Source organism: Penicillium nucicola (genome assembly GCF_028828085.1).
Source record: "Penicillium nucicola strain IBT 29836 chromosome Unknown utg000002l, whole genome shotgun sequence".
NCBI lineage: Eukaryota > Fungi > Ascomycota > Eurotiomycetes > Eurotiales > Aspergillaceae > Penicillium > Penicillium nucicola.
The window spans coordinates 3,301,912-3,324,468 of NW_026643126.1; the positions used below are offsets into that span (position 1 = coordinate 3,301,912).

General features: G+C 49.9%; 6 protein-coding genes across 6 annotated transcripts; 3 read left to right on the forward strand and 3 right to left on the reverse strand.

Annotated features, from left to right (window-relative positions):
* Positions 1 to 55: 55 nt before the first annotated feature.
* Positions 56 to 4,628, reverse strand: N7511_003006 (uncharacterized protein; the record flags this gene model as incomplete). The annotated part of the gene is made up of 5 exons (XM_057125431.1): positions 56 to 136; positions 187 to 3,923; positions 4,001 to 4,196; positions 4,245 to 4,295; positions 4,353 to 4,628. The coding sequence occupies 5 exons, from the start codon at positions 4,626 to 4,628 to the stop codon at positions 56 to 58; spliced, it is 4,341 nt and encodes a 1,446-aa protein (XP_056987590.1).
* A 435-nt stretch (positions 4,629 to 5,063) lies between these two features.
* On the forward strand, positions 5,064 to 8,466 carry rat1 (5'-3' exoribonculease Dhp1; the record flags this gene model as incomplete). The annotated part of the gene is made up of 6 exons (XM_057125432.1): positions 5,064 to 5,370; positions 5,461 to 5,741; positions 5,798 to 5,923; positions 5,984 to 7,224; positions 7,295 to 7,843; positions 7,902 to 8,466. The coding sequence occupies 6 exons, from the start codon at positions 5,064 to 5,066 to the stop codon at positions 8,464 to 8,466; spliced, it is 3,069 nt and encodes a 1,022-aa protein (XP_056987591.1).
* Positions 8,467 to 9,790: 1,324 nt separating this feature from the next.
* On the reverse strand, positions 9,791 to 10,674 carry N7511_003008 (uncharacterized protein; the record flags this gene model as incomplete). The annotated part of the gene is made up of 4 exons (XM_057125433.1): positions 9,791 to 9,918; positions 10,051 to 10,160; positions 10,211 to 10,462; positions 10,610 to 10,674. The coding sequence occupies 4 exons, from the start codon at positions 10,672 to 10,674 to the stop codon at positions 9,791 to 9,793; spliced, it is 555 nt and encodes a 184-aa protein (XP_056987592.1).
* Positions 10,675 to 11,020: 346 nt separating this feature from the next.
* N7511_003009 (pentafunctional protein ARO1) lies at positions 11,021 to 15,832 on the forward strand (the record flags this gene model as incomplete). The annotated part of the gene is made up of 3 exons (XM_057125434.1): positions 11,021 to 12,243; positions 12,267 to 15,744; positions 15,797 to 15,832. The coding sequence occupies 3 exons, from the start codon at positions 11,021 to 11,023 to the stop codon at positions 15,830 to 15,832; spliced, it is 4,737 nt and encodes a 1,578-aa protein (XP_056987593.1).
* A 360-nt stretch (positions 15,833 to 16,192) lies between these two features.
* Positions 16,193 to 17,956, reverse strand: N7511_003010 (cytochrome P450; the record flags this gene model as incomplete). The annotated part of the gene is made up of 5 exons (XM_057125435.1): positions 16,193 to 16,324; positions 16,378 to 17,245; positions 17,302 to 17,426; positions 17,482 to 17,669; positions 17,725 to 17,956. 5 exons carry the CDS (start codon positions 17,954 to 17,956, stop codon positions 16,193 to 16,195), a joined length of 1,545 nt encoding a protein of 514 aa, XP_056987594.1.
* Positions 17,957 to 20,994: 3,038 nt separating this feature from the next.
* N7511_003011 (putative integral membrane protein Pth11-like) lies at positions 20,995 to 22,353 on the forward strand (the record flags this gene model as incomplete). Its single annotated transcript, XM_057125436.1, has 6 exons — positions 20,995 to 21,127; positions 21,179 to 21,198; positions 21,249 to 21,285; positions 21,334 to 21,401; positions 21,450 to 21,820; positions 21,879 to 22,353. 6 exons carry the CDS (start codon positions 20,995 to 20,997, stop codon positions 22,351 to 22,353), a joined length of 1,104 nt encoding a protein of 367 aa, XP_056987595.1.
* Between the last annotated feature and the right edge of the window lie 204 nt (positions 22,354 to 22,557).

The following is a 22,557-nucleotide window of genomic DNA, read 5'->3' on the forward strand; positions in this document are numbered from 1 at the left end:
CCAAATGGGGATTGCCTTCAATTGCGCAGCTATATACTCAGCAGAGATTCCTCTATCACTCATCGTCCTCATCCTCATCATCGTCGTCATCGTCCTCAGCCTCCGAGACTTCCTCTCCAAGCTCCTTGAGTCGGTTCTGTGCAACGTCAGTGGGTTTGTACTAGTATCCTTGCTCGCTGAACGTACCTTGTCTTGGGATCTCTTGGCCTCCAAGTCCCCAAAAACAATCAAAAGGTCTTCCAGCTCAGACTGGGCCGTTTGACGAGATTCCTCCTTCTCCTTCGCTTCCACCTGTGCCTTCGCAAGCTGGGCTTGGATAACCTCGAGGGCATCAGCAGCACTGCGAGCCTGAGACTCGGCCTCCTTTGCCTTTTCTTCGGCCTCTTTAGTCCGAGCTTCCAGCGCAGAGGTTTTAGAAGAGGCGTCTTCTTGGGCTGATTGGAGATTCTTGCTGGACTTCTGGGACTCAGCAAGATCTGACTGAAGGCTGGCGACGGTTTTCTTCAAAGTAGCAACCTCAGTCTCATACTCTTTCTTGGCTGTAGCGAGATTAGATGAGGTATCGTCTTGAGCCGTTTGAAGGTCCTTGCTGGACTGCTGAGACTTGGCAAGTTCCGACTCAAGGGAGGCAACCGTCTTCTTCAAAGCAGCAACCTCACTCTCATGGTCTTTCTTGACAGTAGCGAGGTTAGATGAGGTGTCGTCTTGAGCTGTCTGAAGGTCCTTGCTGGATTTCTGAGACTCGGCGAGTTCCGACTCAAGGGAGGCAACCGTCTTCTTTAAAGCAGCGACCTCAGACTCATGGTCCTTCTTGACTGTGGCAAGGTTGGATTCCAGAGATCCAACCGTATCGCTGTGACCAGTAGCCGAGTTCTCGTGTTCTTTCTTAGCCGCAGACAGATCCGACTCCAATAATTCAAGCTTTTTCTGATACTCTTTGACTTGCTTCTCATGGTCCTTCTTAGATGCTGCTAAGGAGGTCTCCAGGCTCTGAATCTTCTTCTCCAGATCAGTGACCTGTCCACCTTGTGATCCTTTGGTGCTCTCCAAGCCTTGGATCTTGTTTTCAAGGTCGGCAACTTGAGCTTCGTGAGATGTTTTGGTGCTTTCCAGGTCTTGAATCTTCTTGTTGAGATCGTTGACCTGACCACCATTGATGCTTTGTAGCTCTTGAAGTTTCTTTTGAAGGCCGGTGACCTCCTTATCATGAGACTTTCTAGAGCCTTCGAGATTTTTTATCTTCTTCTCGAGGTCGGCAACTTGGCCAGCATGAGATTTCTTGCCGTTTTCCAGTTCCTGAATCTTCTTATTCAGGCCGGTGACTTCCCCGTCAGAGGCTTTGTTGGTGCTCTGAAGGTTCTGGATCTGAGTCTTGAGTTCAGTGACTTCTTTGCCGTGAGACTTCTTGGCGCTTTCTAGATCTTGAATCTTTTTCTCAAAATCGGTAACTTGAGCAGCATCAGATTTCTTAGCACTCTCTAGATCCCGTATCTGATTCTGGAGATCAGCGACCTGGCTATCAGAAGATTTCCTGGTGCTTTCAAGTTCCTGGATCTTTTTCTCAAGACTAGCAACTTGATCACCATGAGACTTCTTGATACTCTCTAGATCCTGTAGCTGCTTCTGGAGACTAGCAACTTGGTCATCAGACGATTGCTTGCTGGTTCCCAGATCAAGTATCTGTTTTTCGAGATCAGAGACGTGATTATCGTGACTTTTCTTCGAGATTTGGAGGTTTTCAATCTGCTTTTCGAGTCCAGTTACCTCACCACCGTGAGTTTCCCAGGACTGGGTGATCGTATTTTGCAACTCTTGGATCTTATTGTTCAACTCTGCAACCTGTCCATCATGAGATCTGTTGGTGTTTTCCAGTTCTTGAATTTTCTCTTCAAGGTTCGTAACTTGGGCCTTGTGTGACTCCCTGGACTCGGTGATAACATTTTGCAACTCTTGGACTCTCTTGTTGAAATCGGCAACTTGGCCCATATGCTGCTCCTCGAGGCGAGAGAGCTCTGCCTCCAAGCCACGAATGGTTTTCTGTAGACCAGCAACCTCGCGCTCATGGTGATCTCTGACTTCTTTGGCCTGGCGACTCTTTCTCTCAGACTCAGCAGAAACCTCCTTCAGCTGACGGTCAATAGCGCGGAGCTGGTCAGCGTGTTGGCGCAATAGATCATTGTGGGCATGCTTGTGTTGATCTTCCAGTTTGGACAGCTGGTGTGACAGCTCTTGCGCATTAGCATACTGGAGAGATTGCTGGGCCTGTTGCGCTCTCGTCAACTCAATGGTACCGGATTCTTTGGTCTTTCGGTGATCCTGGTGTTCTTGGTCAAGCTTTCGTTGGATGCTAACAAGGTCAGACTCCAACTTTTGAAGAGTTTGGGTGCGATCTTCAAGTTCTGCACGCAAAGAGTCTACAAGCTCACGCGAGACACCCTTCTCGACGCCGTTGGCAACGACGGAGATCTCGAATCCAGGTTCGCGGTCGATAGCCCGAAGCAAACGGCTGAAGTTATCCTTGAGAAATTCGATGAAAGAACGGTCGAAAAATACCTCGGGCAGTCCACCCTCAAGCGGCCCAGCTGCAGTCTGTGGCAGGACTTCAAAGTCCCGGACTAGTTCGCATTCTCGAAGTCTTGTGATCTTGTCGATATACTGTTCCCTTCCAAGTTGCTCAATGAGCAGCTTGTGAAGCGTGATGCGAGGGATGGGTGAGTCCTTAGTAGAAAACTCATAAATGATACCCAATAGGACAGTGCAAAGACCCGGTATCAATTTACTTGGAACCCGCTGGTGCTTGATCTCCTGCAACAGGGTTTGGATACTGCTACCCTCACCTAGGAGATCGTTCACTACATCCGGGTCTTCGAAAAGCCAACCACAGAGCAACATCAGATAACCAACCGTAATTCTTTCATCATCCCCACGTTGCAAGCCAGTAATTAGGTTTCCAACAACAGATTGAACGCTGGTGACCACTTCCTCGCCGCTTTCAGCATCGCCTTCAGTAACACTCATGGCCAGTGCTTTCGCCTCTCCGTCGTCAAAGATCAGGTGGAACATCAAGACAGATGCCATCCACACTTGATATGGATCGGCATTGCCTCGAGATTCCGGCGCAGTGAGCAGCACGGAGAGGATATTCGGGATCTTGTCTTGGCCACTGGTATGTCCTTCGATTGCTCGCCTGAGAACGTGCATGCGGATACCAGAATGATGGGCGAAAAATGCTTTCATACATTCACAAGCAGCTAGTCGTGCATCCAAAAGACTGTTGGGGGCAGGCTCTAGGCTTAGCTTTAGGAAAGCTTCAATGACATTGATGCGTAGGGGTTCATGTGCATCACCATTGGCGACCTGGTTGTCACGAGTGTAAGAGCCCCATAGCACTTCAATATCACCGAATCTTTCCTGCAGTGGCGAGTTACCGCGAATAAGATCCGCACATGTTGCCAATGCCTTTGAAGTGACATTGACACTGAATCTTTGACCAAACGCGATGCTTAGCACTTGTTCTGTCACACCATTCTGCCAAAATGCTGTCTGATTGATGGGTGTGCTCATTCCGCCACGGATCAAAAACAATTGAATGATGGCCAGAAGCCCCCAGACGTTCTTGTCGCGATGGACTTGAGTCCATTGGGGGACGGGCTCGTCGCCCTCAGGCTCCTGTTGGCATTCATGCAGAAGTGCTGTCACTCGTTTTACAGAACCCGTCTCGCGGAAGAATGATTGATTCGACACATTGAATCTCAGCAATTGAGCGAGCAAGGAAAGGCAGTCTTCGACAACTTCGGTTCCAAGACTCAACGCACCCTCTGCTTCGATGAGTGAAAAGAGTATCTCAAACGCGTTCTCAAATGCCACAAGCTTTTGCAACTCTTCCGATGCGGGAGTCAGGGCGATGAGCAGGACCAGTGCCTCTATAGAACGCAGAAAATAAATCGTCAGTTCCAACCATCTAAATCTTAACCAATTCCAGGTATTGACAGTGACATACCGTTGCGAACCGGTTCTCTCGCATCCGTGAGTGTACTGACGAGCTTGGAAATACCCAATGGCGCTGTGAAAATGCATTCTTGTGTTCGTTCAGGTCGTGCGCTGCAAATGTGGGACATCAATTGGAGGGAATAGAGGCGGGAATAGAACTCTCGGGCTTCGAGGAGGTCAAGTAGAGTAGTGATATTATCTTGTCGCTTTGGTACTGTTAGCTCATACTACGATGATTGGATTAGTTCGCATACCTGGGTGAATTCATCTGCCAGCCACAAAGCGATTTCATCCGAAGCTTCAGGCTACCAAGAGCTATCAGTAACATATCAGGCAGCAATTTTCAAGCATGGGTGGCCTACACTGTTTTCATCGGGCGTAAATAGCATCAAAAGGGTCTCAAGGACCACCTTGATGGTGTCAACATCCTCGCTGTCATTGCGTAGGCTGCTGATCAACGATCGTAGACCACCAGAGGCCACCGAAGCAGGATAAAGCTTTGCAAAGCTTCTGAGTCCCTGAATTGCTGCCCGTCGATCTTCTAGCAATGTAGCACTTTGTAGTCTACTGCTTAATACTTCAATTGTGTCCGTAGCCGTTTGTTTGGCCGGAGCTTGCGACTCGAGGATTCGGAACATCGCAGTTGATTTGCAATATCATGGTCACCGCCGGCCGAGGGCGTATGGGTCGATATTCATCGAAGGGAGATCAAAAATTAGAGGCAAGTCGAAGTGGTTCGTAGAGAAAGCTGTCCTTCTACACTGAAGGGGGTAAAGCCGATCTTGGCCCGAGCAGAATCGCCGACCGCCCGGAATTTATCTTTTCGTCGGCCAAGCTACGCTTTCATCACTTACAAGCTGCACCGCGATCTTAACGGCGGTTGCACTCATCTTTTTTACTGCCTCTTCCCCGGTGGAAGTAGAAGGACTTAGAAGTGAACCCTTTCAGACCGTACTCTCTCAACCCAGAGAGTGATCGCGACTTGCGCCTGCAATCACCCGCCGTCAACCGCTTGCGACAAAGCGATACCCTATCCACCCAAATTTTGACCGCGCAACTGTCGCATCGCTATCATGGGTGTCCCCGCGTTGTTCCGATGGCTCTCCAACAAGTATCCGAAGATCATTTCGCCGGTTATTGAGGAGCAGGCCCAAGAGGTGGATGGAGAAGAGATCCCAATTGATATCACCGGTCCCAACCCCAATGGCGAGGAACAGGATAACCTTTACCTGGATATGAACGGTATTGTGCATCCGTGTACTCATCCTGAGGGAAAGCCCCCACCCGCGAATGAGCAGGAGATGATGCTGGAGATCTACAAGTACACCGACCGCGTGGTCAACATGGTCCGCCCCAGAAAGCTTCTGATGATCGCTATTGGTATGTGGATACCTCAATACATCTTGCGCAGCTCTGTCTTTGTTCCCTATATCGTTGAAATGCCGTTGAGCTAACCTTTATTTCAAACAGATGGTGTCGCCCCGAGAGCGAAGATGAACCAGCAGCGCGCACGTCGTTTCCGCTCCGCGCAAGAAGCTAGAGAGAACGACGAAAAGAAAGAGGAGCTCCAAAAGATGCTTGCCAAGCAGCATCAGACAAAGACCGGCGAGCAATTGATCCAGGAAGAGGTTGTTCAGAAGACATGGGACAGCAACGTTATCACACCCGGAACGCCTTTCATGGACATCCTCGCTGCTTCGCTGCGCTATTGGATTGCTTACAAGCTTAACACCGACCCCGGCTGGGAAAATGTACGTCTTCTGATAATTTCTATCCCGGCATTGATGCGCATTCTGACATTTCGTAGTTGAAAATCATCATTTCGGACGCCACAGTCCCTGGAGAAGGAGAGCACAAGATCATGGAGTTCGTACGATCACAGCGCGCTTCGCCCGGTCATGACCCCAACACTCGACATGTTATCTATGGTCTGGTAAGTCATGATACTCTGTGCAAATAATGCGATGCGACGAGCTAAACAATATCTCAATAGGACGCCGATCTGATCATGCTGGGTCTTGCTACCCACGAACCCTACTTCCGTGTATTGCGTGAGGATGTGTTCGCCCAGGACTCCAGACCTCGGGGGTGTAGACTATGTGGACAGCTAGGACACAAAGCTGAAGAGTGTCTAGGAAAGCCTAAGGAGAAGAGTGGAGAATTCGATGAGAAGCAACATGCTGCTCCTCTCAAGCCATTCATTTGGCTTCACGTTGCTGTCCTCAGGGAATATCTTGCTGTTGAGCTCCGTGTTCCTCAACAAACATTCCCATTCGATCTCGAACGTGCTCTGGATGACTGGGTGTTCATGTGTTTCTTCGTCGGAAACGATTTCCTTCCTCACTTGCCCAGTCTGGACATTCGTGAGAATGGTATCGATACTCTTATCGCAATTTGGCGTGACAATGTCGCCGGTCCGATGTCTGGGTACCTTACGAAGGATGGAAGCGTTGACATGGCGAATGCTCAACTCATTTTACAAGGACTGGCTAAACAGGAGGATGCAATTTTCCAACGCCGCAGACAAGCCGACGAAAGAAAGCAGGCAAACGAGAAGCGACGCAAGGAACAAGATGCAGCTCGCAACGCAGAGCGATCTCAAAAACGGAGACGCAGCTCTCCCCAGTATGATTCGCCTCAAAATAACTCGCGTGGTGGTGGTCCTGCTGAGCCTGCGCCTCCCATGGAATTGATCACCCCTGGTCGTGGCCACTTGGACAAGCAGACCCGTGAATTGACTCACAGCATGGTTGTCAACCGTGGTGCTGTCTACCGTGCTAACATGGAGAACAAGAGTGCCGCTGCTATTTTGAAGAGCAAACTCATGAAGGGTAATCAGGACGAACCTGAAGGCGACACTCCAGCTACGGAGGGCGAGGAAGCCGACGCAGCAGAGTCAACCTCCCCTGCAGTCCTCGGGAAGCGAAAGGCGGATGAAGTCGCACAGCAAGATGCTGAGGCAGGAACACCGGGCAGAGACTCTCCTCCCCCCGTTGCCCCTGTTCCTGAGGCCAAGCCCAAGGGCGATGAAATGCCAGAAGACACTGTCAAACTCTGGGAAGCTGGCTACGCTGATCGATACTACGAGCAGAAGTTCGGTGTTGATCCTAAAGACCTCGAATTCCGTCACAAGGTCGCGCGTGCCTACGCTGAGGGTTTGGCCTGGGTTCTCCGCTACTATTTCCAAGGCTGCCCCAGTCAAGGATGGTATTATCCGTACCACTACGCACCGTTGTATGTATCACCCTTACCTTCAGTTTATATTGAAATTATGTTTAGAAGAAATATTGCTAACACTCTCCAGCGCCGCGGACTTTGTTGATATCGCCGATATGGAGATCAACTTTGAGAAGGGCAAGCCGTTCAGACCATTTGAACAGTTGATGGGTGTCTTGCCTGCCTCTTCTAACCACGCACTGCCAAAGGTCTTCCATCCTCTCATGTCCGATCCCAACAGTGAGATTATCGACTTTTACCCGGAGGATTTCCCTCTGGATTTGAACGGCAAGAAGTTCGCCTGGCAAGGTGTTATTCTCCTTCCTTTCATTGACGAAAAGCGTCTGCTAGGCGCCATGCAGAAAGTGTATCCTCTACTTACTGAGGATGAGAGAAGCCGCAATACCCACGGCTCGGAAGTACTTCTGCTTTCTGACCGAAACCCTTTGTACCAAGACCTCGTTGCGAACTTTTATTCGAAGAAGCCCGGTCCCGCACAATACTCAATCAAGCAAGATTTGAGTGGTGGCCTAGCTGGTATCGTTGAGCGTAGTGACACCTACATTCCCCACAGCTCGTTGAACTCCCCCCTGGAGGACTATGGCATGCCGGGGGTTGATGATGATCGCTCTCTTACGTGAGTTCAGCCTCTTCTTTTAAATAATAACATTCAGCAATACTAACATTTCTTATAGCGTCGAATACACCATCCCGAAGTCTTCCCATGTTCACAAATCCATGCTTCTCCGCGGCGTGAAGCCCCCAACACCAATGCTAGATTCAAACGACATCAGAGCAACCAAGGGCCGCGCCCAGAACTCAGGCCGCTCATATGGTGGCGCACCATTCCAGGGCAGAGGCCGAGGCGGCCGCATGAACTACCAAAGCGACCGGCCGAACCCCTTCGCCGCGCACCTCGACCCGAAATTCAACTCTGGCCCACCTGGTGGTCCTAGCGGTCCTGGCGGGCCACCCGGTTGGGTTCCTCCTGGCCAAAACTATGGAGGCTATTCACGAGGACCTCCTCCCCCACCCCGTGGTGGAATGTCGCACCAGTACCCACCTCAGCAGGGTTATCAACAGTCCGGCGACTACTATGGCCACCAGAATCAATATAACCAGGGTGGCCAGTATAATGGACACCAGCAAGGTTATGGTTCGCAAGATTATCGCGGGGGCCGTGGCGGTGGTGGTCGTGGTGGCGGATATCGTGGTCACCGTGGTGGTGGTGGTGGTGGTGGTGGATATGGTCGGTATTAGAAATTGAGATGGGACTCTAGATCTCTCGTCTTGGTTTTCTTTTCTTTATGAAACCTTTGAATTGGTTTTCAATGCCGATGGTACGTTTTTGAGAAGGTTGGGGCTCTGGGCATAAGGGCCCAGGAAAGAAATGGAGTTCAGGAAATGTAAAATGAAATCAAGTGATATTTTTTTTTTCGATGGACTGTTTCTAACTTTGGATATCCTTATCATTGTACCTTGTAAACTGAGACGATGTAAGTTTTTCTAATTTGTGGTCATTTCATGATGGAAATTTGTCCTTTCTCGGTATGCCGACAGTATGCCCGATCACAAGCTAGATGTAAACATACACAAGCTTTGACTAGTCAACTTTCTCTTAAGTCAGAGATTACCTTCATTTTATATCTAATTGTTTTGTATGTCTTGTTCCATTCATTTTGTAGATTTTTTGATGATCTATGCTGGATGATGAACATATATATCCTGCGACTGTGGGAAGAAATCTCCAGAACCAGCCTCGTTTTATGGCCTGAACTTGCCTAGGAAGACGTTTAGACACAGTCCTATGGCCATAGAGAAGCCTAAGATGATGCAATGAGCAATTATTTTGACGATCATGACCCAAAATACTGTGCATGCAGAAAGACCGCCCAACTACGCCGTTTGCTTGGTTCAACAGGAAGCTTTAATAGTCATTTGCTTCACATCACAGCTCAGCAATAGCAGAGCTTATATGCCTTAATTGACATTATGGCCGCATAGCGAATTTGTTACGAGTCATCATCAAGATACAAGCAAATACGAACACAATAAGCCTATATCTGAACACCCTGAGATTTCTCAACTAACATATCCCTTTAGCCTTCACACCTTTCGGCACGCTGGATCTTTTTTTACACAAAGAAATACCCATTGGGATATCTCTTCATTGATCTTGATCAATTTAAGGAACCAGCATTGATTCCCTCACTGCTCGATTCTACCATGACCGACACCAACTCGTCAAGCCGGGGGGAGCGATGGCAATTCTGTGAAACGCCCGAAATTCTTTATGAGATCAACTACGTCAGTTTATCCAACAAGCACAGCCCATACAATGGTGCCGCACAATTGGCGGTGACCCTCGAGGAACAACCTTTTACAAAGTATACAGAAATATGAAAACGGAGTCAGGAGACCGCCAGTCAACATCTGGTTTGGTTCATTCCCTAGATCGGCTTGATCTGGAAGGAAATACCCCAGCCTCGCCGACTGGCAAGATCACTTTGCTTGGGCACATCACCAGTAGAAACGACAGTGACACACACGGAATATTGTTTCAATTCGCCGACAACCTAATCGACTATTTCAGCAGAGTCTGCGTATCTCTGCCGAGGAACCTGGCAATTCCAACATTGATCATGGTGGCGGTAATGGGAAATCTGTCAGCAAGGATCTGGTAAACCAGGATGCTACCAAGATAAAACAATGCTGCAAAGGAGGTGTTGTTATTCAAAACCAAGCACTTGATGCGCTGGTCAGTCGATGCGTGCGGATCATGGATTAGTGCAACAGAGGGACGTCAATGGATCCCACCCAAGTCAGCACAGTTGATGTGCATACCTCGAACGCAGAGGCCACGGAAAGTAATAGTACTCTTGGTGTAGACATTGTGGATGCGGAGACCGCGGATACGGAGACTGCGGATATCGAGACCACTGGTGTTGACATGGCTAAGGCAGAGACTGCTCATGCCGAGATCGCCCAGCTGGAGACCACTCACCCAGAGATCGGCAGTGGAGGCAACGGAACTAAGACCATAGTCGACCAGAGATCCAACCAGTCCACGAAAAGACCCAGACGCTGTAAGCTGCCTTCGGGCGTTTCGAAAGCCCAGACCGAAGCCCAAAATTCGACGCAAAGGAAGACACGACAGGCTTTCTTGGGGACAGTGATCAAACCGGAGCTGATCGATTGGGAGCTGAATGTGGAGCCCATGAAGATGGAGCCATGAGTCACGACAGATTCGAGGATACTTACTCGGACTAGTAGGTCGATCGATCTACAAGCTGAGCTGAGAGATGCGGAACTTGAGAAAGGAGAACGAAAGGACAAAAAGGGAGAGTTGGGAACCTTGAATATCAGAAAGTCACATATCATTCGTCAAAAGCCAGTCACAGACCCGTCCAAGACCACACGGTGTAGTGCGAGAGTCAACTCGTTCGAGGGTGTAGTTCGTAGGTCCATTTCAGGGGTTCCGATTCACCGGGCGGTCAAGAAAACCCGCGAGATCGGCGGGGGAGGATACACGATCGATTTGCGTTTTTAACCTCTTCCTCTTCATCTTCATTCTCATCTTTGTGTCTCTTTGGTGTCTCTGTCTCGGTACAGGTATGTTCCCTCCCTTTTTTGCAAGGGTCTCATGCCCATTGTTCTCAGTCTACGCCACTAGCGTGGAGAAACCTAAAATTGAAATAAAGTATGAGTCAAGGCTGACCACTTCGGCATTCAGAATGAGATGAGCAGATCATAATTCCTCCAATTCCTCTCTCTCTCTCTCTCTGTCTCTCTCTCTGTCTCTCTTTTGATCACTATGACGGAACCTACAAAAATCAGTATCCTGGGCCGGGAGAGTATTGTTGCCGATTTCGGTCTCTGGCGCAATTACGTCGCAAAGGACCTGATCAGTAACGTACCCTCCACCACCTACGTCCTCATCACCGATACCAACATCGGCTCCCTCTATACCCCTACCTTTCAAAAAACCTTCGAGGCCGCCACCGCATCTATTTCCCCTGCCCCACGACTCCTCGTCTACCATGCCTCGCCCGGCGAAAGCTCCAAGTCCCGCCAGACAAAAGCCGACATTGAAGATTGGATGCTAAGCCAGAACCCACCATGTGGGAGAGACACAGTGATCATCGCATTGGGTGGTGGTGTAATTGGAGATCTGACTGGCTTTGTTGCCGCAACCTACATGCGGGGTGTTCAGTTTGTGCAGGTCCCCACCACCCTCCTCGCCATGGTGGACTCCTCAATTGGAGGAAAGACTGCTATTGACACGCCACTGGGCAAGAACCTCATCGGCTCTATCTGGCAGCCGTCGAGAATTTATATTGATCTTGAATTCCTTGAGACGCTTCCCGTCCGCGAGTTCATCAACGGTATGGCCGAGGTCATCAAGACCGCTGCCATCTCCAGCGAGGAAGAATTCACCGCTCTTGAGGATAACGCGGAGCTAATTCTAGGTGCCGCGCGCAGCGAGGCGAAGCCCGGCCAGGGTCGCTTCGATGGAATTCGCGATATCTTGAAGGCCAGAATCTTGGCATCTGCGCACCACAAGGCCTATGTTGTGTCTGCCGATGAGCGCGAGGGCGGTCTTCGCAACCTCCTCAACTGGGGTCACTCCATTGGACATGCTATTGAGGCAATCCTCACTCCTCAGATTCTCCACGGCGAGTGTGTCGCCATCGGTATGGTGAAGGAGGCCGAGCTTGCCCGTCACCTAGGCATCCTCAAGGGTGTTGCTGTGGCTCGTATCGTGAAGTGCCTTTCCGCCTACGGCTTGCCTACTTCCTTGAAGGATGCCCGCGTCCGGAAGCTGACTGCCGGCAAGCACTGCTCTGTGGACCAATTGCTGTTCAACATGGCACTGGATAAGAAGAATGATGGCCCCAAGAAGAAGGTTGTTCTTCTGTCGGCTATCGGCCGTACTCATGAGCCCAAGGCCAGCGTTGTCTCCAACGCGGACATTGGCGTCGTTCTCGCTCCCAGCGTCGAGGTTCACCCCGGTGTGGCTAAGTCTCTTAATGTTACGTGCGCACCCCCGGATCGAAGAGTATCTCAAACCGAGCTCTTGTGCTCGCTGCGCTTGGATCTGGAACCTGTCGTATTAAGAACCTACTGCATTCCGACGACACTGAGGTCATGTTGAATGCCTTGGAGCGTCTCGGCGCGGCCACTTTCTCTTGGGAGGACGAAGGTGAGGTTCTTGTTGTCAATGGCAAGGGTGGTAACATTGTTGCGAGCCCATCGCCTTTGTACTTGGGCAACGCTGGAACTGCCTCTCGATTCCTCACTACTGTGGCAACTCTCGCTACCCCCAGCACTGTTGACTCAAGTGTCCTGACCGGTAACAACCGTATGAAGCAGCGCCCTATTGGCGACCTTGTCGATGCTCTCACCGCTAACGGTGCTGATGTTGAGTTCATGGAGAGCAAGGGCAGTCTCCCTCTTAAGATTGCCGCTTCCGGAGGGTTCGCTGGAGGCAATATCAATCTGGCCGCCAAGGTCTCCTCTCAGTATGTCTCTTCGCTTCTCATGTGTGCTCCTTACGCCAAGGAGCCAGTCACCCTGAAGCTCGTTGGTGGCAAGCCCATTTCACAGCCATACATTGATATGACCACTGCCATGATGCGCTCCTTCGGTATTGACGTTCAGAAGTCTACCACCGAGGAGCACACTTACCACATCCCCCAGGCTCGCTACGTGAACCCTGCCGAGTATGTTGTCGAGAGTGACGCAAGCTCTGCCACTTATCCTCTGGCCATTGCTGCTGTTACTGGCACCACTTGCACTGTACCTAACATTGGCTCCAAGTCCCTCCAGGGTGATGCTCGCTTCGCAGTCGAAGTTCTCCGACCCATGGGATGCTCTGTGACCCAGTCTGACACTTCCACTACTGTCACTGGACCTGCTGATGGTATCCTCCGTCCATTGCCCAATGTGGACATGGAACCCATGACCGATGCATTCCTCGGTGCCTCTGTTCTCGCGGCAATCGCCCGGGGCGAGGGTTCAAACCACACGACCCGCATCTACGGTATTGCCAACCAGCGTGTCAAGGAATGCAACCGTATCAAGGCCATGAAGGACGAACTGGCCAAGTTCGGAGTTGTCTGCCGCGAGCATGACGATGGTCTTGAGATCGATGGTATCGATCGTTCGACCCTCCGCCAACCTGCTGGTGGTGTTTACTGCTATGATGATCACCGTGTCGCGTTCAGTTTCAGTGTGCTTTCTCTCATTACCCCCCAGCCTACTCTTATTTTGGAGAAGGAGTGTGTTGGTAAGACCTGGCCCGGCTGGTGGGACACCCAGAAGCAGATGTGGGGCGTCAAGCTTGAAGGCAAGGAGCTCAAGGAAGACGAACTTGCAGCCTCAAGCCAGGAAGAGCGAAGCAACGCTAGTACCTTCATCATTGGCATGCGTGGCGCTGGAAAGACTACCACTGGCAATTGGGTGGGCAAGGTCCTTGGCCGTCAATTCATTGACCTTGACACCGAGCTTGAGACATCTGAGGGAATCACAATTCCTGAAATGATCAAGACTCGCGGCTGGCAAGGATTCCGCGACGCTGAATTGGCCTGCCTTCAGCGCGCCATGAAGGACCGCCCTACTGGCTACGTTTTCGCCTGTGGTGGTGGTATTGTCGAGATTCCAGAGGCACGCAAGATGCTTGTTGACTACCACAAGAACAAGGGAAATGTGCTTCTTATCATGCGTGACATCAAGCTGGTCATGGACTTCCTCCAGATTGACAAGACTCGCCCTGCCTACGTCGAGGACATGATGGGAGTGTGGCTGCGCCGCAAGCCTTGGTTCCAGGAGTGCAGCAACATTCAGTACTTCAGCCAACACTCTAGCTCTGCTGAGCTCGCTCTTGCCTCAGAAGACTTTGCGCGCTTCATGCGCGTGGTGACTGGCCGTACAGACAGTCTCGGTCAGATCAAGAAGAAGAAGCACAGCTTCTTTGTCTCATTGACACTACCCAATCTCTGCCCCGCCGGTGATATCATCACAGAGGCTTGCGTTGGATCCGACGCCGTGGAATTGCGGGTTGACTTGTTGAAGGACCCTTCATCCGACGGCGACATTCCCTCCGTTGACTACGTCGCCGAACAAATTTCTTTCCTTCGCCGCCGTACTAGTCTCCCCCTCATCTTCACCATCCGCACCAAGAGCCAAGGAGGCCGCTTCCCCGATGATGCTCACGATGCCGCGATGCAACTGTACCGCCTGGCGTTCCGCTCCGGATCCGAATTTGTGGATCTTGAGATCGCCTTCCCAGACGAGATGCTCCGTGCTGTTACTGAGATGAAGGGTCACTCCAAGATCATCGCCTCGCACCATGATCCTAAGGGAGAACTCTCTTGGGGCAACATGTCCTGGATGCAGTCCTACAACCGTGCTCTGGAGTACGGCGATGTGATCAAGCTTGTTGGTGTTGCGAACAGCCTGGATGACAACACCGCTTTGCGGAAGTTCAAGACCTGGGCCGAGAAAGCCCACGACACCCCCCTGATCGCTATCAACATGGGTGACAAGGGTCAGCTCAGCCGCATTCTGAACGGCTTCATGACTCCCGTGTCGCACTCCAGCCTCCCCTTCAAGGCCGCACCCGGTCAACTTTCCGCGACCGAGATTCGCCGCGGTCTCTCTCTGATGGGTGAGATCAAGGCCAAGAAGTTCGCCATCTTCGGTTCTCCTGTCTCTGGCTCTCGGTCGCCCGCTCTTCACAACACTCTTTTCGGCACCATGGGTCTGCCCCATGAGTACAGCCGCTTGGAGACCTCCAATGTTGAGGATGTGAAGGACTTCATTCGCGCCTCCGATTTCGGCGGTGCCTCCGTGACCATCCCCCTCAAGTTGGACATCATGCCACTGCTCGACGAAGTTGCCCAGGAAGCCGAGATCATCGGCGCAGTCAACACCATCGTTCCCGTTGCCAACGGTGACAAGCCTCCCCGTCTGGTTGGCTACAACACCGACTGGCAGGGCATGGTCCGATGCTTGCGTAACGCCGGCATTTATGGATCATCCGGCGATGAGAGTGCTGTTGTCGTTGGTGGCGGTGGCACTGCCCGTGCTGCCATCTTCGCCTTGCACCACATGGGCTTCTCCCCGATCTACGTCGTAGGCCGCAGTGCCAGCAAGCTCGAGGGTATGGTCTCAACCTTCCCTACCAACTACAACATCCGCGTTGTAGACAACCACAGCCAGCTCGACAGCGTTCCCCGTGTTGCCATCGGCACCATTCCCGCCGATCGTCCCATCGACCCTACCGTGCGCGAGACACTCTGCCACATGTTTGAGCGTACTCAGGAGATCGACGGTGCCCTCGTCGGCAAGACTCCCGAATCTAACAACCCTCGCGTTCTTCTCGAGATGGCCTACAAGCCTGCCGTTACTGCGCTCATGCAGCTTGCATCCGATGCCGGCTGGAGCACCATCCCTGGACTTGAGGTTCTTGTTGGACAAGGCGTTCACCAGTTCGTTTACTGGACTGGTATCACTCCTCTTTACCACGAGGCTAGGGTAAGGACAACATGTTCCTTTAATGATAACTGAGTACTAACATAATTTTCAGGATGCCGTCATGGGCAATACCCCTCAGTCTTCATAAGCTCCGAATCATCGTGTCTCAATTCGGTTTCTCGTTTCATGTATAGCCAAATATGGGCGGGCGGGCTATCAAAAAAGGATTCTTTTTTTTTATATCTTTTCGGATCGATTGCATGCTCTTCGTTGAGTATCTGCATCTATATACATATTTCAAGTCAAATATATTGTCTTTGACGCCATAACATAATTTAAATGCCGACCTATGTCTGCTCTCCATTGTATAATGGAAGTTTTGCATGTCTCACAACTTCACTTCGAAGGTCTTTATTTCAACGGTATCTATTGCCTGCTCCTATAGTACAGTGGCATCTCAACTGATTATCAACAAGTAATTCTCCCCAATCATTCCCCAAACAAACGCTCACTCGGCCTTGACTTCCGGTCTCTTCGAAATAGTGAGCCAGACATCCCTCCAGTACCCGACACCCCCCTTCACCACGAATTTAGGCTCAGGCTTGTCAGACACAGCGGCAAATTTATATTGACGGAAGAACTAAAGAGCAAATCAGCACCAATCCCAACCAAGCACCAAAAGTCCAAACTCACCTGCAAAGGACCCTTGAACAACTCCATCATAGCAATATCCTTCCCCAGGCAAACCCTCGACCCATACCCAAACGCAAAGTTATACTTATTGTACAACTTAGCCTTCTCAACATCCAACCACCGCTCAGGCCGGAACTCCTCCGCATCATCCCCATAAAGCTTCGGATCGCGCTGGACCAAATAAGGATTACAAGTAATCTCTGTCCCAGCCGGAGCAAACCGACCATAAAGCTCAATACCCGGCTCAGGAACATAGCGAGGGAAAATGTTCGGTGCAGAAGGACAAAGCCGCATAGTCTCCTTAATACAACCAACAAAAAACGGCAAATGTTCCAGAACCTCATTATACTGCGGCATCTCTGAGATCAAACCCTTCCGCGCTGCAGTATCAATCTCAGCCATCATGCGCTCGTACGCATCCGGGTTTGTGAGCAGGAAGGTCATCAGCGCCTGGAAGGCTGTCCCTGTTGTATCGGCGCCGGCGAGGAGAACGAGAAGAACCTCCGCGCGGATGTATTCCAGGTCGAGGGGTTTTCCCTCGTCGGTCTGGGCTTCCAGGAAAGTTTGCAGGAGATCTGTAGGGACCTTTTTGCCTGTTTCGATGTCTTTGATGCGCTGGTCGATGAGGCGGTCGCGGAAGCGCATGAGCACGCCGATTCCGGTGTTGTCTTCTGGTTTTGCGACTAGGTATTTCTTCAAGAAGGTTGTTTTTATCCACGAGGTGAAGGGGTGCAGGCGGGCTAAGAGGCCGAAGGCTGGGAGGCCATCATGGAAGCCTTGGATTAGGCCGCCGATGTCTTCGCCTTTTTCTATGAAGCCGAAGGGTTCGCCGAAGCCTATTTCGCTGATGATATCGTAGGCCATGTAGCTTTTATGTTTGTTAGTTGGGGGCTGTTGTTTTTTTGGCTGCCTTTTGCTACTTACACGGCCCACCAGGAGAAGTCGAAGGCTTCGCCGGTTTTGATGAACTTTTCATTAAGCTTGCTCGTCCATTGTTGAATGCGCATGTCGAGCAAGGGTTCCATTTTCTTGATGTTGGTGAAAGAGTACTGTATGTCATCAGTTAAATGATTTGGGTATTGCTGCGCATGCACGATATCGTACCGGTCCGGCAACATGTTTTCTGAATACTGCGTGAGTCTTGTGAGACCTCATGTTGAACAGTGATTCATTTTCTCCAAAGCTTCCAGTGATATAATGACCGGTTTTGTCTACATTGCGGTGGTAGACTTCCGGGAGCTTCTGGTAATCGCTGACCAGCAGCAATGTCGGGCTAATGCGAATAACAGGACCTGAATCAAGTCAATTTCACCGCTTGGAGACTCAATTGAATGAACCAAGACTGACCATGTTCCTTCGCCAATTCATAGACAGTGGGCACCTCTGTTTCCTGCAGATTATGCCATGCGATCCATAGTCGAGTCACAGAGCCCCAGAAAGGACCGGGGAACTTAGAAAGTGAGTGGAAATAACGATAGTAAATGATCTGATAACCAAATTTGAAAACCACATAAGCGATCAGACCCAAAATGACATTGGGCACTGTCAATAGTGACAGGACATTCCCAGCAACACCCATGTTGATTGAGGAATGACAAACCAACACGAAGAGCAGATGGAAACGGCTTTCTTTAGAGGGAAATAGCCCCTCCAAAAAAGTATTAAATCTCCAATTTTCCAAACCCCCTAACCCTTTCAAGGGTTTTGCATTGTAAGGGACACAAGGGCATTGGCCAGAGGGCTGCGCAGTGATAGCCATGTCCACTCAAATTAGTTCAATTCCATCAACCACGCCAGTCTAGACCTGACTGGGTCTTGGGGTTAAAGCTATGTGTTTCTCCGTCCTCGGCATGAAGTACATGTGCAGCGCTACACCGAAGAATCCACCATGCTCCCCCTTGAACCTAGTGTCCTCGGTACGGGGTAGAGTCATAGCATTGGCAACGGTGTGGATGTGTTACGACTCCGCTTGCTGATTTGAAATTGGGCAGCTGTTTGCGGCTGCTTCTCCGCGCGTGTCCAGGCTACAGTACAGTATATGGAGACCGGCGGATGGCGGCTAATGATGCACTTTCCTCATGAAGTAGTGATGCTCTGCAGAGTGAAGAAATAATGGAGAATCTGTGTCTGTTAGCATATGAACAGTTGGCGTTGCGGAGCCACGGCAGTCGGCATCCTCCGTATACTGTGGACTGGGCGAAGCAATGCCATTGCCTTGTTTTGAAAGTACGGGGATCAGCATAGGAGATTAGACGGTCTCCGCTTTAGAGAGGGTCTTGAATGCAGAAAAAAGAAAGATTTTCCGGCTCGGGTCATTTGCACAGGGCAGGTCTCAGATGGCGAGAGAGTATGGAGTACGGAGTACACTATACAGTACTGTACTCCGTACTCCGTACAGTATGCCTTGTTGATTGAGAAACAAAAGTACCTGGCACTAAAGCTAGGTGGAGCACAGGCTATGGCGTTCTCCACTATAAAATTCCCAGCTTCTCACTGGATGTAAACCGGAACTAAAAATGAAGCTGCAGACGCCAGGACAAGGGTGGGCTTCCTGAGTCTTAGCGCCAGAGTGGCTGTTAATAAAGGGTCGAACACGTTCTTCGCGAAATGAATGTGGAGAGATTGGATGGTTCGTGGAGGATGCTTGATTTATCTAATGTGACAACGCGTAATATGTGATGCGTTCGTTTTAGATCAACTGAGACAGGTTGTGATTTCTAGCTGTGGAGATAGGGCAGCATTCTCCACTAGTTTCCCCTAGGGAGAATGTGGTGCGCCAAAGTCTGAGGTTAAGCCGCCACATGTGCAGTACATCATGCGGTTTAAATTCCCGTATATAGTATGGCCGAGAAATGCCAATGTCTTTCATGACTCGTTCAGGGGTGGTTTTGACAGCTTGCCGATCCTAACGGTCGTAAATGGCCGAGAACGCTATTTATTTCGGTGCAAAGACCTGGGGTCCTCTACTTTCGTACTGCACTGTATATCCGAAATAGGCTATTGATCAGGAAAACCTGTAGGCAACTTCCGAGGGCCACTGAGACGCCTACTTCATACGCAGAACGGGGTCCTGCAGTCTATGGATTTTTAGTTCCACTACAATAAAGCCAGGATTTGTCGTGCAGATATTGACTGCAGCTTGAATCTCATGTATAACAATGAATTGTATCACATGTGTTCGTGAGTTCTCAATCCTTTCATCTTCTCTTAGTGCAACGTCTTTGAAGAGGCCTGTTCGCCATTCGGCCAATTTCGCTTAACTATTGAGGACGACCCGCTCTCCACCAAGACGGGTCGGAAGGCCAATGTAGATCGGAAGCATTAAAGCATTAGCCCAGTTTAGCGTCATTGGTTTTTGCCGTCGGGGCAGGCCCATTTGGCCCGGCAGCAAACGGGACAGATCTGTCGCGCACTGAAACGCCCGTCCGCGCAGATCCCACCGCCACTCTCGTGTCGGATCGTCTAGGCCATTTTCCAGTATCAAAGTAAATTAAATTAAACTAAAAACTTTAGACTGCGTTCCGTGAGAGTTTCTAGTTCGCTCCAGGGGAAAGGATAAGGTGTTTGACTTTTTAGCGTGCTGTCAATTGGATTTAGTTTGATATTCGAACAAAGGGGTTGTTCTGTGTACTTCGTATGCAGGGCTCCATCTTTGCTCGGCCAAAGCTCACTGGGGACATTAAGATCACCATCGGAACCATCTCGATAACAATCTCGATGGGAATTTATAAATAACTTGAAATCGGAGATCAACTCGGTCGCTTTCCGTGTACATGTAGATTCAGATCAGATTTTTCGTTCTGCTCTATCTGATCGCCTTTTTTTTTTTTTTATGCAAGTCGGATATGTACCCCAAATATGAGCGATATTCCCGCGCCTACTGTACAGTAGGAAATATTTTGAAATGATCGTCGAGCCGTTGAACGTGTCGACCGAGCCTTTTCCTAGCCAATGCTAACCCTGTCTTGATGTGGATATCAGCGTACTAAACGCAAATATTCCCTGTCCTCCAAGCTAATTCCTGTATGTAGGACCCTATTAGCTAGAGCCAAGTTGGTAGTAAGGCTGGGCAACATGATTTATCAATAATTTTTCTTTGTACGTAAAAATTGAGCAAGCAAAGCTCTTCTGTACTGTACGTCTCTGCGTAGCGAACAGAAATCCTGAACAGGTTTCCGGTCTTCGCTTTTTGGATCACTAAGTCTTAGGCCGTTTCCAAAGAGGCAGGCGGTTCAGACAGGCGATCCTCGGGTGGAGATGGGCGTCTCTGACAGTCTCGTGTCTCGTGTTTCTAGAAAGGGAAAGCCCTTGTCAATCCCTGCCTTGATTTTGCATGTTGCTGGGGTGTGGACCTAGGACTAGACCATGCAGAATGCGCATGTTTAGCAGTGTGTTCACGGTCCTTTTGCTCGTGCTAGTCCAGGGGGATCTGGAATCATATAACTGTAGACTGGGGTACCGCGAACCATTTTTTATTGATCTTTCCGATGATACTTGCAGTTCTTCTTTCTCTTCTCTGTGAGACGGGGATGTGAATCAACTGTCTGTGCCATTCGTTAATAGTCCACTTCGCTCTTTGTTACTCTCCTTTCCTTCTTTCTATTCATTTAACTCATCATGACTGCCAATGGCTCCCAAGGCCCGGTGGTGGTCGGCATCTGTGTTGCCTTCGCCGCTCTGACATTCTGTGTCTTATGTCTTCGTCTCTTTGCCCGTGTATACGTCTTGGGTAAAATGGGTCTCGATGATTGTATGTTATTCATTAATACACCGTCATCAGCGCTGTGCTAACTCGTCCAAGACCTCATTATTGGAGCTTGTGTAAGAAACTTTGACTTGAATTCCAACGGATCTGTAACTAATGAGCACAGCTACTTGCTTGGGCATTTATTGCTGTCACCATTGTTGGTAGGTTCAAGCCCGCTCTCTAATGATGCAAAATCTAACGACATTTAGCCGTCAAAAATGGACTTGGAACACATTATGTCGACACAGACAAGACAAAACTCATTGACTACGCTTTCGTAAGGATATCATGTTTGGCTTCATGTTATGTTGCTGACCTACTCTAGGCTGTCTGGCTGAGCTCAATGTTCTATCTTGCATGTCTCGGCTTTGTCAAAACATCTGTCCTATGGTTCTATACTCGTCTCGGAGATCGTTACCTGACCCGTCTATCCTGGATCATGATCGGAGTTATCGCAGCACAAGCAATCTCATTTGTGCTTGTAGCTGCATTCCAATGTCAACCGGTCAGCAAAGCCTGGGCAAGCACCAAGCCAGGAACGTGTGTTGATATCAACGTGTTCTATCTTTGCAACGCTGCGCTCAATATCTTCACTGATGTTCTCACCTACACTTTGCCAATCAGGGTTATCTTCAAGCTTCAGATGCCCAGGAAGCAAAAGATTGTCCTTGCAATTATTCTCTGTCTTGGTCTCTTGTAAGTGATAACATCTCGATCAGGAAATATTGAAATAACTAACATCCTGTCTTTCCAGTGCATGTGTCTCTTCCATCATTCGAATTACCTATATTCCCGCCATGCTCTCTTCTGCGGACTTCACTTACGCGATCAGTGGTGCCATGTATTGGTCCGTCATCGAGACCAACGTCGGTATCCTCGCTGCCTCGATTCCCTCATTCAAAGCAATTGCCTCTCGCTTCCTGCCTCGCTTCATCGGAGAATACAGCAGTGGGAAAAAGTACGGTCCTTGGTCAGGAAACACTACTGGCAGACGATATGGCTCTGGCTTCACCAAAGTTACGGATCCCAGAAATATCACGATGGGCACCATTGGCGACAAGGATGATATCAACATGGGCACTCAGATTGGAGCTGCCAGCAACTCCAGTGAAGAGAGAATCATCCCTGACGGCAAGATCTTCAGGCACACAGAGATCGAGACCACCGTGGAAACAAACCATGATTTCGGAAGGCTCGGTTCTACATCGCTCGAGCAGGCTCGTCGATGAGAGCTTTCTAAGCTCATGTGTAGTTTACGACAAGTTATAATGGGCGGTTTGTATAGTAGTATTTCGGGTTCATAGGTATACAAAATATCCTTTCTCATGTTCATGCATCGCTTTACCGTACTTATTTCGCAAAAGGATCCACAGCATTGAGGAATCCAACGTGGTCTAGGCTAGTATATTCAAAAATTTGACTCATTATTCATG